The sequence below is a fragment of the Elaeis guineensis genome, chromosome 13 (assembly GCF_000442705.2).
Source record: "Elaeis guineensis isolate ETL-2024a chromosome 13, EG11, whole genome shotgun sequence".
Lineage (NCBI taxonomy): Eukaryota > Viridiplantae > Streptophyta > Magnoliopsida > Arecales > Arecaceae > Elaeis > Elaeis guineensis.
Window position 1 is genome coordinate 7,717,777 of NC_026005.2, and position 14,570 is coordinate 7,732,346.

At 38.5% G+C, this 14,570-nt stretch overlaps 2 protein-coding genes across 2 annotated transcripts; both read right to left on the minus strand.

Moving 5' to 3' along the window:
• Nucleotides 1-15: 15 nt before the first annotated feature.
• Nucleotides 16-503, minus strand: LOC105033032 (non-specific lipid transfer protein GPI-anchored 31-like). Its single transcript, XM_010907667.1, has 2 exons — nucleotides 164-503; nucleotides 16-62 (listed from the first exon to the last, which is right to left on the minus strand). The coding sequence occupies exons 1-2, from the start codon at nucleotides 501-503 to the stop codon at nucleotides 16-18; spliced, it is 387 nt and encodes a 128-aa protein (XP_010905969.1).
• Nucleotides 504-765: 262 nt separating this feature from the next.
• On the minus strand, nucleotides 766-5,241 carry LOC105032996 (inositol-3-phosphate synthase). Its single transcript, XM_010907606.4, has 10 exons — nucleotides 4,951-5,241; nucleotides 4,741-4,809; nucleotides 4,521-4,656; nucleotides 4,134-4,381; nucleotides 3,529-3,755; nucleotides 3,320-3,435; nucleotides 2,560-2,736; nucleotides 2,286-2,474; nucleotides 2,145-2,207; nucleotides 766-1,028 (listed from the first exon to the last, which is right to left on the minus strand). Exons 1-10 carry the CDS (start codon nucleotides 5,136-5,138, stop codon nucleotides 909-911), a joined length of 1,533 nt encoding a protein of 510 aa, XP_010905908.1. The 5' UTR covers nucleotides 5,139-5,241; the 3' UTR covers nucleotides 766-908.
• Between the last annotated feature and the right edge of the window lie 9,329 nt (nucleotides 5,242-14,570).

The window sequence follows — 14,570 nt, forward strand, 5'->3', positions numbered from 1 at the left end:
TGATTTAACAGTTGTTTATCTTTTGACGGTGGCCATCTGCATCACCCTTTGGTGCAAAATTTCTAATCGCAAAGTACCAGCAATCACACAGAGCATGACACATAAATATCAGATGACTCCACGGCACAACAAACTAAAAGAGAGCAAGCCATGTATCACATACCTATAATACAAGGGTCCATGGACTCAGCAAAGATCCTGCAGAGAGATGTTAGCATGAGAGCCCTTGTCATGTTGAGAGGGATACCAAACCTTAACACATCCCTGAGGACCTCACACAAGCACCCTACGCTCTGGCTCACAACAATCTCAAGGCCAGTGCAACAGGCTTTGCCTGGTTTGGGCACCATGGACCCATCCTCCACAAACTCCAAACAATCGGCGAACGAAAAGAATGTGCCAGAACAACTCAGTGCTGATGGAACTGATGAACAATTGCCTTTGATTACTTGAACCCAGAGGACCATGAACAACAAGAGCAAGCCTTCTGGCCTAGCAGCCATTGAAGGATTAAGAGTACCTAAGAAGATGAACAGATGACAAAACTGCAAACCTTTCATATGCTGTGTTGTAGTTAATTATTGTTTGTAACTCCTAAATTTGATAATAAAAGGGTGGCACATTTATAACATTCACTAGGAAGACAAAAGGGTGTAAAGCCTACAAAACTAATGATATGGGGTTCTCCGGGCCAACCAATATATAAATATATGGCATTGTTCCAGCTTCGTTAATTAAGATTACAAATCACAGAGAAGAGTCATGTGCAAAACAATTAATACTATAAAATTACTCCTCTTGAAAGAGGTGAATCTGAATAGTACAAGGAAGCAATCTCTGACATCCTGAGGCATAAGAACAAGTCAATGCACTCATATTTAACCTCCTTTCTTTTCTCTTTAGATGCTTCACTTGTGCTCCAACATCATGTTGTTCTCAGGGGCCAGCCCAATGCAAGCTCTGAGGATGTTCTCCAGCATGGCCCTCTGCTTTGAGAGGGCATTGACCACTGGTGTGCCTGGAGGGACCTGTTTCATTTGAAAGGATTAAAACTTATTATGAGTGTGTTTTTCTTGTAATTTCACATGATCACTAAAGGTCCTCGTATCATATTCTAAATCATCAAATACCATCAAACCATTTGCTTATGTGGACAGCAATAAGAATAGATTTATTCTCACCTAATCATTCTCGAGAATTTATGACAGGAAGAATCCAATTTTACAAATATGTTGACCAATATTACAAATCTTTTATTTGTAACTTTTTAGTATAATATGCCAAGAGTTCAGTAGCCAAGCATTAAGCATAATATAATTAAAATGAAACAAGAATAAGAAGTCAAATCAGCATTCTTAATTTCTATATATCACTTCTCTCCCTCCCTCTCTCTCTCTGTCCCCTCCCCTCCCCCCCCACCACAACCACGTCCAGAAAAAAAAAAAAAAATCTATATACCAAAACCACATTCCACCAACATATATTTCATTAGGTCAAATGATACAGTTGCTACTATTTAGTCTGGCAATAAACTCTGCATGTATTACAATCAAAATTAAAACAATATCACTATGCTTTTTATCATATTTTATTTGACACAAATTGATGAGATATGTTCATGCAAGAAAACTCCCTGGATGTTCAACCGCTGCTGTCAAGTACTTTGTTTAACATGGTGAGATTGACAGCATATAAAGAGGAGGAGCTTCCTCATTTTCTCAAAAACAAGGGAAAAAAACAAAGAAAGCATACAGAACAGAATGTCTGCTGAACATCACTTTTCTCATATGACATGTTAGTATCTATATTAAGTTTTTTCTTTTGTTTTTTGCAAGAAAGAATATCTATGTTAATCAGTACAGGAATCTGGGAGTTGCAGTCACCTCTACTGTGAAGTTTAGTCCTTCATAAATTAAGAACTTTTCCTCCAAAAAAACATAAATTAAGAAAATTAAGGTACACTGATAAGAACTAATTTATTAATTTCAGTCTCATATGGTCTTTCTATCAGAATTCAAGATCAAAGAAATGATTTAACACTCCTACAATAAGAAATTATTTGCTTTCAGAATAATGAACTGATTTCTTTTATTTCATGTTCGACAAATGGTCGAAATTATGCAATATTTTTCCCTTCCACTTACCAATGGAGCTTTAGTAAGGTAGCTCAAGATGGTAGCCACCGGATGGAAGGAATGAAACTTTCCCTGAAACCAAATCAAAGAGAAGCATCAAGAACACAAGCTCTAAAAGACCACAAGCAAGCTAGTGAGGCATCGATATACCTCTTCCTCAGCTTTGAGCTGAATCCTGGTGCTGAGCTCAGCTAGCAAGACCAGGTCAAGTATGATAGGTGCTGCCAACAGTGAATCCTCACAAGTGTTATGCAGTACAATTGTGCTCCTCCCACCCATGAAGATCTCCGAGGTGTACTCATCCATCGCCCTCTTGCTGTCCCCAACGTAGGGCACATACTGAAACAGAGCAAGAGAGTACTCTTAGTAAATGAGAACCTAAGCATCGAGGCAACAACGGACCAAGCATTAACCATGAGCCTACCTTGATGACGATAACGTGGTCAGGATGCTCCCCGGGCTCATACAGAATGCCATTGCTTGAAACCATGTCATCAACCACACTGCTCTTGGATATCTCCTTTGATCTGAAGGTTTGTGGTGCTGATAGATTCATGCCATCGTTGTTCCCCAGATGGTTGTAGCTAACTATGGAGGTTGGCTGGGGAATGGGGAGGACAGAATTATTTAGTAATTCTAAATTTTAGTCCATACTGAATTAGAATTAAGAATTATCTTTCTTCAGTGAGAAAAAAGTAAACATACATAAAACTACAAGATTTTTAGACAGAAAATTTGAGGAATAACCCCGACTGATTTCATCAAGAAATTGAAATAATCAGAAACCCCCACAAAAGAGGAACAGAAAAGATGAGCAAAATGATCTGCTACTTCACACTGGCACTTGCTGTGAATGATCCCCAAGGCATCAATTGCATTTGATGTCAAGCTACCACAGATACAAAAGCTAGCATTTCATGACCCATAAAAATGAAACACATTAACATTTGAAGCTCATAGAGGATATAAATATCCATGACACCAGTGTTCCAGAAATACTTACTGGATCTTAGTTTACTCATCATAGTTTGCGAGAATTTTAGAAAAGCTATAAATCTAAGCTTTATTCATAGAAAAGTATGTAGAATGATTACTCAAAAATCCCAAACAAATCATAGTGCTTTTTGCTTCAAATATAGCATTCATGAGTTAATCAAACATAAATACCATTAGGATTTAAATACCTTAATTCCAGCCCCTACAAGAAAATCTACCAGGACAGATTTCATCTTAGTCTGCCCACTCTTAAAGTCATCTCCCCCAATGAGACTGTTCTTCTGGATAGCCAAATCAATCAAACCTGCAAGCAATTAAATCTCACAACATAAGCATTCCTAATCATTTCTTTCTGAAGACTGCTAAGATAATAGCAATTTAACCATTAGGACTATACTCGGCACGAAGGTATTCTGTGGGCTTCCATTGATGAATGGGACATTTTCAAGGACACAAGCAATCGCATACAAGGTCGACGGAGATATCTCAGCCTGGTTCTTCTCCAATGAAGCCAAGAGGTTGTCCATCGTATCATTCACCCCCACCAACACATTGCTGTACCTCTCAGTGTTTGCGGTCCATAGGACCACCACCTTATCCACCTTCATCTTCTCCTTGAATTCCCTATACAACACCAATTCAAAGATTACTCATGAAGGAGCAAGCATTAAGTATATTGTTAATCTCCACAAACTATTACTAACTAAGCACCAAAATGCATCATTGAAGATCGTATTCTAATGAATTTTAACACACAAAAAAAAAAAAAACAAAAATTTAACATATTAGAATTGCTGAATGGCATAAGATGAGGAAAGAAAGACCAAAGGTAACATCAGAAATGGAGATTGTGGGGAATAATATGCAGCAGCTTGGATAACATCAGAAACTGCTCTGAAAAAGGAATACTTGGCAATGGAGGATCCATATCCCATAACACCAATCCTGAATTGTTGAGGAATGCTACATGATTACAGTTGTAATTGTTTGAGATTGTGATACCTAATGTCTTTGATGATTTGTTGGACTTGCTCCTTTTTGGTACCCTTGATCACATTGTTGGCCCTTGAACCCTGGTTTGCAGCAATGAAATCAGGATCATAGATCCCAGCGAGTGGGACCATGGACTCCATGTAGGGCCTTAACTGCTTCTGGAGGTCTATGTCCAGGACCTTGGCCCTGGCCATGGCATCAGCCAGGTTCATGTTGCTTATGTCCCATCCCCCAAACACTATATCATCTGGATTCACCTACCAAGTTACAAAGAAAAAATAGGAACAAAAATGAGAATATAAACATTCACATGAACAAATTAATTTAACGAAATATATAATTAAATTAATGTATTAAATGTAGAAAAATATACAAAAAAAAAAGAAGGGAATTTACCATGGGAAGCAAGCTCTTGAATGGGGCATAGATCTCCTCCCCATTGAAGGATCCAACCCGAATGGTGGAGGCCTGGGTCAGTGACCCGAAATAATTGGCTCGCTGCACCTTGTCCTTGGTTGCCCAGGAGATCCCTCTAATCACCATAATTAACTTAATCATGTCATTAAGAATTGGAATTAACCTTCAATCAAAACAAAAAAAATTATAAAATACTCACTCTCGGTTGGCAATAACACCAGCGGTGAGGGTGGATCCATTGTTCCCACCCCATCCCACAAGCATTACACTAAAACCACACACAGATCAAAAAATAAACCAAATGAATCACGAAAGAAGCATGCCAAGAATTAAAACATCAATGAAGAGAGTAATTATAACACAAAAAACTAGATGATGACGACAAAATAATAATGGCGGTAGGGTGTACCCGAGCTTGGGGATACGGGTGTCTGTCTTGAAGTGGTATTTGACGGTCTTTGGCTTGACGACCCATTGGTAGGACCCATCACGGTTCTCGTGGACCAGCTCGGTGGTGTTGTAGTGATACACTGATTCGATCTCGTGTTCCCCATACTTGACGTTGGAGCTCTCTACCTTAAAGCTCTCAATAAACATTCTCTCTCTTTTTTGAACAAATAAAATGGAGAAAAAGGATTAATAACCTCTTTTTCAACCAAATATATATATATATTTTTTCTCCTACTCTTCTCGCACTCCCTCCCCTCTATCTTCTTCTCTCCGGTTACGAGCCTCTGGGAGTATTTATAAACGGGTGGAGGACACGTAATGTCGTTTGATTGGGTTGAAGGGTGATGTGTGGCAGGGAGAGCGAGGGGTTGGTGCGCCCGTGGGAGGCGTAACCGGTGGAGGATACGACACGTGGCTTGAGATGCTAATTTATAGACAATATAAATTAAAATTAGTGTTATGTGTTTTAAAGTTACATAATTGAGTCTGAAATGTAATAATAGCTCTAATAGAACATTGCTAATTAAAAATTTTAGAAAATAACAATAGTGCTGATAAAGATAAAAAGTTACAAAAATATCATTTATTTGAGAAATATTATAAGAAATGCCACGTAGATCACATTGAGAAATATTATATTTGCATCCTGGAACTCATAGTGATGACACATTCTATTACACCGAAACTTGCAGAATATTTTGGTCTACTGTTAATAGTTCAAAAGCTCTTAAACTCTCTAAGGAGTCCGTAGTCACCATATCTTTATTTGCTTCTGTGCTTTGCCTCTGCTCCCTTCTGGAATACGTTTGTAGAGTAAAAAGAAATGAAAGCAAGCTTTAAAAAATAGAAGTCTAGTTCATGGATCCCTTGTTTTAAGCATCCCATCAAAGTCTTTACATCATCATCATCCTCTCAAGCATCTCATTTCAGCCCTTCAACCAATGTGCTTTTAAGGGGAAAAAAAAAGAGAGAAGGAGATAACTACCTTTTATTTACAATCAACTACACCACTTGAATCTCATTTTAAGGGTTTCATTACCAATTCTGTACATACATGAGAACTAAGGAAAAACCAAGTATTTATCTGTGAACAAGTTTGATAGCTAGGATGACTAGAATCTAGCAAATGCTCCTCTTCTTGAATAAACCTTATACATCTCACATGCTAAGATGCAGTTTGATTACTAGTATCTGCATGCTAAAATGTAGCATCTCCTATAGCTTTTCTCTGAGTTTTTGCTTCAGATTCTATTAGATGAAGTATTTTCTACTTCACTATCTCTAAACTGGTTGGGATCAAATAAATCACAACTCATGAAAACCTAAGAAATCATTTGAAAATAATTTACTTTGAAATGCTTTTGAAGAAGAGTTATCCAAATTAGCAATCATCAAATTTGAAAAAGTTATCATTAAGTTAATTTATTTTTATTTTTATCCATGCCTAAAGACTACATCAAGTAGAATCTTCCTCATTATTGTGGACCATCACCATGGTTATGGGCTACCTTGGAGGTGCATGATGAGCCTTTCGGAGGCTTTAATAGCAAACCATCACCAGAACCCTTCTGAAAGAGTACCATGTGATCATGCATTGCATTACAGGCCCACACCAAGCTATAACATAACTCCTACCATGGAAGCTACCTTCTTCCAATTGACAACTCTTCATCCACCACATGTTGCCTGTGGCTTAGTGAAACCACAAGGTATGGGTGGCACAGGGCTACCAAAAGTGCAAAATGTGGTCCCTCTACCTTATACCTACTTTAATTTAATGTTTTGACACCAACTTTGCCATCCCTTTCCTTCATTGAAAGGTGTGGAAGCAGTGAGTAATGCATCCTCAAAAATATAGGCACATAATTCTCATAAAACTGTAGTCCAGTCATTGGAATATTTGTCTTCCAAGGTTTTGTGTTTGCGTTATGAAGGCAGTTCTTTCTTTCTTTCCTTGATTCTTTCTCTCATTTTTAATAACAATATCGAGAATTTGAATTCTAGACATCCTTAAAAACAAGCTTCTTAAAAAGAAGAGTAGGTTTTTTATTTCCAAAATTAGAAAGAAAAAGAAAGAAAATGTGATTAAAGGGTAGTGACATGATTTCTTGGGCAGGGCCTTTGTGATAATAAATATATCATATATTGTCTACACCTAGATTATCCTCTTTCAGTGTAGACTATTTAACTATGTATGCCATGCAAGGCAGAGTGTGTAGTGTGGACTCCTACCTTGTTGTTACCAAGGCCTCCCTGTCGAAGTGAGGCAGTATTTAGGCATCATATAACTACCAAATCAATCAATAAGGATTCTCTCCTTGGCTTTCCAAAGATCAAATGCACAAGGAACACACCACCAAGATGCCATTTCTGTCACACAACAATCTAATCCTGATGTTTAAGTCCTTGCTCCTCTTATCTATGACTTGGAGATAACAGTCAAAGTTAGGTTTGGGTACTTCTCTTATGGTAGCATGTTTCCATTTTGCTTCCTCTGTTTTTATGCCTTGGGCCAAGCAGGTCAAAATTGATTGGCTACCCTGTTAAAACCAGTAGGATCCTACTCAGATAAGTGCATAAGCTACATTACTTTATTGCATAAATACAAGACAAAACAATTAAGATAGTGAAGTCAGAATGCAATTGAGTTTGTTATTATCCGATTGAAATCTCTAACCTCTAGAACCAACTTAGAGCCAAAATTAGAAGTGATATAATCCTAGATGTCGACCTCATTTAAAAATTAAATTAAATCCCAGTCTCCCAAAATTGGACTCAACTTGAGAGTTGTCACTAATATCATCAAAATGACTCTAAGATACTTTAACCAATATGATTTGACTCAATTTGGATTATATTAATAAACAAATTGGACTTTGGTTCGAACGTTAAACCAGTTCATGTGAGGTTTAACTCTAGCCAACTTTTTTTTTTAATAAGGTGGTGCATTCATACAATCCTGATATGAATACATCCAAAAAGATTAGAAAATAAAACATCACAAAGGCCAGGTGGCATGGAGGTCATCTCAATCCAAATCACATCTCTCGAGTGCTGCGCCGCAAAGGAAGCAACCCGGTTTACTATGATGTTAGCCTCTCGATAGACATACTCGACACATATAGAGGAGGGTCCCCGTAACAGAGTAGCAATATCCCTCGTAAGCAAATGAGCAGCATTCTTCCTGTCCCATGTTTGAATCCAACTTACCACTGTAGCAGAATCTTCCTCTATGGCAAAATTCTAACCAACTTGAATAGCTATTTAGTGGAACTAAAGAAATTAGTATTCCTCACGCGTGTTGCATATTTTTTTTATTAACAATATTTGATGGATGAATGTGATTCCACTAAACAAAATTTTTTGCTTATATATTCCATGCTTCTTCTTAACATTCTTTTCTCTGTCTCTCTCTAATTTTATAAAAAGGAGATGTTCATTTTTTTAATAAGAAGTGTGTGCTTGCAACAGAGAGGAACATATTCAAAAGTGTACTCGAAGAATATGTGCAGTGGAGATGACAACATATAGGGATGGGGATGTCCATTACTTGATTAAGATATGGAAGGTGGTGTATCCTGTGATGCTACCCGTGGGTCACAAGTACTGCTTTTTGAGAGTGGAAGCTATCATGTATTCAAGGTCTGTGCCAAAGGAGTTGTAATACCCGGCTCATTTGGGCCTTAGATCAGGCCCAATATCTCATAAGTCCAAAAAAAAAATAAAATTGAAGAGGACTCCCTGCGGGAGTCTCCTTCTTCCTCCCGACCGGCTTCTAATCGGAGTCGGAAACACTATCGGGGAGGAGTCAAACTCCGCCCTCCTGCTCTATTTAAGGGGGAGACTGTGATAACCCGGCCCACTAAGCCCAGTAAAAAAAAAAAAAAAAAAAACAGAACACGGAGGAAGACTCCCGATCAGAGTCTTCCTCTTTCCCGATTCCGATCAAGAATCGGAGTCCTAGGGCCATTAAAAGACCCTAGGACGAGCTCTATAAGAACCCCCCTCCTCTCCTCTAAGTGTAGATCCATCAGCCACCGACGATCGCCGGAGTTTTTCTCCGATTTTTTCGATTGAAGCCGCGGCCCTTCGACCTGTGCTCGCCGCGATTTCACGCCGGTGGGGTCATCGGAGGTTGTGGTAAGACCTCCTTCCTCTTCCTCTCTTCTCTCCCTTCTTTCCCGTGCCTGTGGGCACGATTGCCGACGACGGGTGTCGCCGGATTTTGTTGGAAAAGAGAACCTCCTGTCCGGTCTCTTCTTTTCTCCGATTTTTCGGCACCGACGGTCACCACCGACCGCCGGTACGGGCCCTCTGAACTCGGGGGAAGGCCGCCCTTGCCGCCGGCCACCGCCGGGCAAGGTGTGGCCGTGAACGGCCGATATTAGGAACGGGGACCTCTAGGTCCCCTGTTCCGGCCAAAGAAGGCCACGGGGAAAAAAGAAAAAGAAAAGAAAAGGAAAAGAAAAAAGAAAAGAAAAAGGAAAAAGAAAAAGAAAAGAAAAGAAAATACAAAATAGAAAAATAAAAAAAATAGAAAAAAAAATAAAAAAAAATAAGAAAAAAATTTTCTCTCTCCCCTCTTTCTCCCTCTTTCTCTCTCTTCTCTCTCTTTCTCTCTCTATTTTCTCTCTCTAAAAAAAAAGAAAAAAAAAAGAAAAAGAAAGGAAAATATATATATAATAATAATAATAATAAATACATGTGAGAGAAAGTTTCTCTCATCTCTCTCTTAAGTCTTTCTCTTTCCTCTCTCTACCTTCTCTCTATATTTTCTCTCTCTAGATTTTCTTCCTATTTTTCTCTCTCTAGACCTTTCTCTCTCATTATGGATTTTGTCTCTCTAGGGTCATTCTCTCTCTCTGATTGCATCACAGATCCTAGGATAAACTTGAGATGAAAATATGATGATCTGAGATTGCTCCGAAATTCGTGCAGTAGATTGGATCCCGATCCGATCCTTATTCGAAATTGATAATATCAATCATGGTTAATCCATATTAAATCATCCTGATATGACCTCTGATGATCTCAATCATGATTGCCACTTTTGAAAGATACGAAGATTCTCTCTTCACTTTCTCTCTCTACTTTCTCTCTAATGATCGACTTTCTCTCTCTAAAAAGATCTATGAATCCTGTATCGAGTCATGCCTTCATCTTTTAGAAGCTCATATTGACTTTAACAAGATGATTTGAAATTGCTTTGATATCCGTGCTGTATGTCAACTTCATTTGGCTATATCAAGTATTTTTCAAACCCATTATTAAAGAACCCTATTGATTGATCTTGACCTTAATTCGATCTGTGCTTCACGATTTTTTGATCAAGTCACTTAAATCTGACCCTCAGATCAGAGATCCTGAATTACCCTGGTATCTGGATGGTCCGACACATCCGGACAACAGTCCTCTTTCTTTATGATTTAATCTTATTATATTTATGGAATAGAAATTGATGATGATTTGATATTTTAAATAGGATTAGCTGATTCTTCTAACGAAGTCTGAAGATCTAAGATGAACAATGTAAGTGGATCTTATGCTCCTTATTTATTTTTAAATGATCATGTTTTTATGTAAAGAGTTGCTATTGATGAAATCATAATTTTTCATAAAATAAGGATCGGTATATGTGATATGAAAAAGCATGTTTTATTATGAACATTGATTTCATGAATATGTCTTATGAAAATAACATGATTATGAAGCATGAATTTTATTGTTTTTTCATCTATGTATATGTATGCTTTAAGAAAAAGATATAATGATTTCAAAGGCTCTCAGATGGCTATGAATGAATTTCTTCGGGAAGATCGACATCCGGAGCTAGCATCTACACGAAACATGGCCCTGCCAGCGGGTATAAAGTTGGCACATGAATTAAGAACTCTGTTGATTAAGAAATATGGCCCTATCACGGGTATAATAGTGACCTTAGCACGAATATCTGTGAGCAATATTTTGAAACATGACATGAATACATGATGAAAATAATTTACGATTCATGATTGTGAAATATACATTATTTATACATGCATGATGAGTTTATAACTTGTTTTGTTATATGCTATATGAAATGCTTTATTTTGTATTATCTGTTATTTTCTAAATATTGCATTATCATGAAAAACTTATGCTTGATCCGATAAGGAAGCGCAAGTTCTACTTACTGGGCTAGTGTAGCTCATATTCTTTTTGTTTTCTTTTTGTTTGAACAGAGAAATAAGGTTAGGATCGGCAAAAGGAATCCAAACTTGAAGATCGGCATAGCAAGCTTGAAAATTTGACAGCCGAAGTTTAATTTATTTTATAATCATGGATTTGTAGTTATTTATGAATGTTGAGATTCGGATTAGTACTTGCTTTTGGATTTAGATGCTCTGAACCAATATTGGTTCGATTATTTGATGAATAATAGAATTGAATCTTTTTATTTGATGGATTTTAGATGATTATGATGGATTGGCTTCGTGTTATCGTGGGCTCCATCCCTCGGTAGCATGGCCGTGTTATGTTTCGGATTTGGGGCGTGACAGAGACTCCTTCCTTCTTCCCACCAAGGAATCCGGAGCGAAACGGTGAGGATCGCTGGAATTTGCTCACAGAAGCTGTCACCGTGCTCGCCTCGATTTCTTATCGGAGAGGTCACCGAAGCTCGAGGTAAGCCGCGATCTCTCGTTCTCTCTTCCCTCCCTTTCTTTCTGTACCTGTGAGCATGATTGCCGACGACTGGTGTCGCCGAACTTTGTCGGGGAAGAAGTTCCCTATTCCGCCCCTCTTTTCTTTGATTTTCCAGCATCGGCGGTCACCACCGACCGCCGGCCTTGGTCCCTTCGAGCCTCGGATGGATCGTCCTCTTGCCACCGGCCACCATCATGCCGGCTACGGCCTTGATCGGCTGGTCAAAAAAAGGGGGGACCGTTCGGTCCCCTATTTTGCCAAAGAAGACCACGGGAAGAAGAAGGAAGAAAAAGAAAAGAAAAAGAAAAAGAAAAAGGAAAAGAAAAAAAAGAGACTCTCTCTCTTCTCTCTCTCCCCTCTTTCTCTCTCTTTTTCTCTCTTCTCACTCCACTTTCTCTCTCTATTTTCTCTCTCTAAAATTTTCTCTCTCCTTTTTTCTCTCTCTAAAAAGACCTATAGATCCCATATCAGGCCATCTTTTCTCCTTCTAGGGACCTATGACCCCAAATCAATTTAGTGCCTGGGGGGTTTATCTAATTGGTCATTCAGTCAATCACTTTCTATTATTATTTAATTTTTTTGAATATATGAAATGAAAATTGATTCTGATTTAATATTTTAAATAGGATTATCTGATTCATTTAAGGAAGACTAAAGATCTAGGATGATTGAGGTAAATAAATTTTATGCTCTTTATTTATTTTTAAATAATTATGTTTCTATGCAAAGAATTGTTATTGATGAAATCATATTTTTCATAAATTAAGGATCAGCATATGTGAAGTCAAAAATTATATTTTATTATGAGCATTGATTTCATGAATGCATTTTATGAAAATAGCATGATTATGAAGCATGAATTTCATTATTTTTTTTCATCTATGTATACGTATGTTTTAAGAAAAAGATATAAGGATTTTAAAGACTCTCAGATAGCTATGAACAAATTTCTTCGAGAAGATCGACATCTGGAGCTAGCATTCACATGAAATATGGCATCGTCAATGGGAATAAAGTTGGCATATGAAACAAAAACTCTGTCGATTAAGAAATATGGCCCTGTCACGAGTATAATAGTGACCTTAGCATGAATATCTGGAAGCAATGTTTCAAAACTTGACATGAATACATGACAAGAATGATTTATGATTCATGATTGTGAAATATACATGATTTTATGCATATATGATTGGTTTATAACTTATTTTATTATATACTCTATGAAATACTTTATTTTGTATTATCTGTTATTTTCTAAATATTGTATTATCATGGAAAACTTATGCTTAATCCGATAAGGAAGCATAAGTTCTACTTATTGGACTAGTGTAGTTCATATTCTTTTTATTTTTCTTTTCTTATATAGAGATATAGGGCTAGGACCGGTGAAGAAAATCCAGGCTTTGAAGATCTACATAGCAAGATTGAAAAATTGGTAGCGGAAGTTAGTTTATTTTATGATCATGGATTTGTAGTTAATTATGAATTTTGAGATATGAATTTATATTTGCTTTCGGATTTAGATGCTCTGAACCAATATTGATTTAATTATCTGATAAATAAAGGAATTGAATCTTTTTATTTGATGAATTTTAGATGATTATGATAGATTGTGTTGGGTGTAAAATACCCCCCGTCGAAGTTTGCAAAAGGCCGACCCTTCCAGGGCTTTACTGGCTTCCGACCTTGTGTAACGTTTTTCCGAACTCCCTCGACCATCCGGACTTCTCCGACAATGAGCTTCTCCATTCATCTATCGGGCCACTCCAAACACTCTCTAGGCTTCACAATCAGCCGATCTTCTACAGTAATCAATTATTCTTCGAATCTCTTCCGGACATCTCCCAGCCACGATCGACTTTACTCCGGACTTCTTTCGGGCTTCGTCGACGTCCGAGCTTTCCCAACAATAGGGCTTCTACAGTAGCCAGGTTCCATCCAAGTTTCTACGGCGGTCGACCGCCTTCCGAATTTTATCCGGACTCCTACGGGAGCTGGATCCCGGACGAACTTCTACCGCAAGTAGTCTACTCTGAACTTCTACCGCAAGTAGTCTACTCTGAACTTCTACCGCAAGCAGTCTACTCCGAACTTCTACAGCAAGCGATCTACTCCGGATCTCTATTGTAAGTGAATTCCATCCGAGCTTCTACTGTAAACGAATTTCTTTCGAGCTTCTATTACAGGTAGACTTCAGTCGAGCTTCTTCATAGCCGAATCCCAGACGAGCTTCTACAAGGGGACAGGATCCACCGGTTAGGTCACTACTCCGAGCTCCCATGACAATCGATCTTCGATCGAGCTTCTACAATAAGCGGTCTCTTTTCAGCCTTCTACAAGAACCAGACTCCGTTTGAACTTCCATAACGGATGGATATCGGACGAGCTTCTACGACAGATGGACTCTGACAGCTGGATTTCTACAATGACCGATCACCTCAGGTGTCTGTCGAACCTCCCCAACGCCATCCGAAGTCCACCGCCAGTCGATCCTCCACCAGATCCTTCATGAAACCAGATTTCTCCGACGGATAATCTTTAGACGGGCTTCCACATCAGGCGAATCTCAGACGGACTTCTCTAGCAATCGAATTTCTATCGGACTTCACTAACAGAAAATCTCCATCCGAGCTTCTACAGCAGATGACTTCCGCCTGTAGCATCAGCGCCTGAGGCATCCGACAACAGTAGACTCGTCAGAAGCCTCAAAAATATCCGAGCTTCTCCCAGATCGACAGGATAGAGAGCCACTCCGCTCCATTAGATATCCCAGCCGAGCTCCAGCCAACAGATCCGAACTCTCTGGCAAGTCACGACAATGGCCACTACCCTACTCCACTCTCCGCAACGGATTCTGCGTGGCTCCACCACTCTCTGGCAAGTCGCGACAACGAA

Excerpts from the sequence above, each read along its gene's own strand:
- LOC105033032 (XM_010907667.1), bottom strand. The coding sequence starts at position 503 with ATGGCTGCTAGGCCAGAAGGCTTGCTCTTGTTGTTCATGGTCCTCTGG. Across the intron at positions 63-163 it reads CATGGACCCTTGTATTATAG|AAATTTTGCACCAAAGGGTG; the intron begins GTATGTGATACA and ends CTTTGCGATTAG.
- LOC105032996 (XM_010907606.4), bottom strand. The coding sequence starts at position 5,138 with ATGTTTATTGAGAGCTTTAAGGTAGAGAGCTCCAACGTCAAGTATGGG. Across the intron at positions 2,475-2,559 it reads ACCACGTTATCGTCATCAAG|TATGTGCCCTACGTTGGGGA; the intron begins GTAGGCTCATGG and ends GCTCTGTTTCAG. Across the intron at positions 2,208-2,285 it reads AGCTCAAAGCTGAGGAAGAG|GGAAAGTTTCATTCCTTCCA; the intron begins GTATATCGATGC and ends ATTTGGTTTCAG.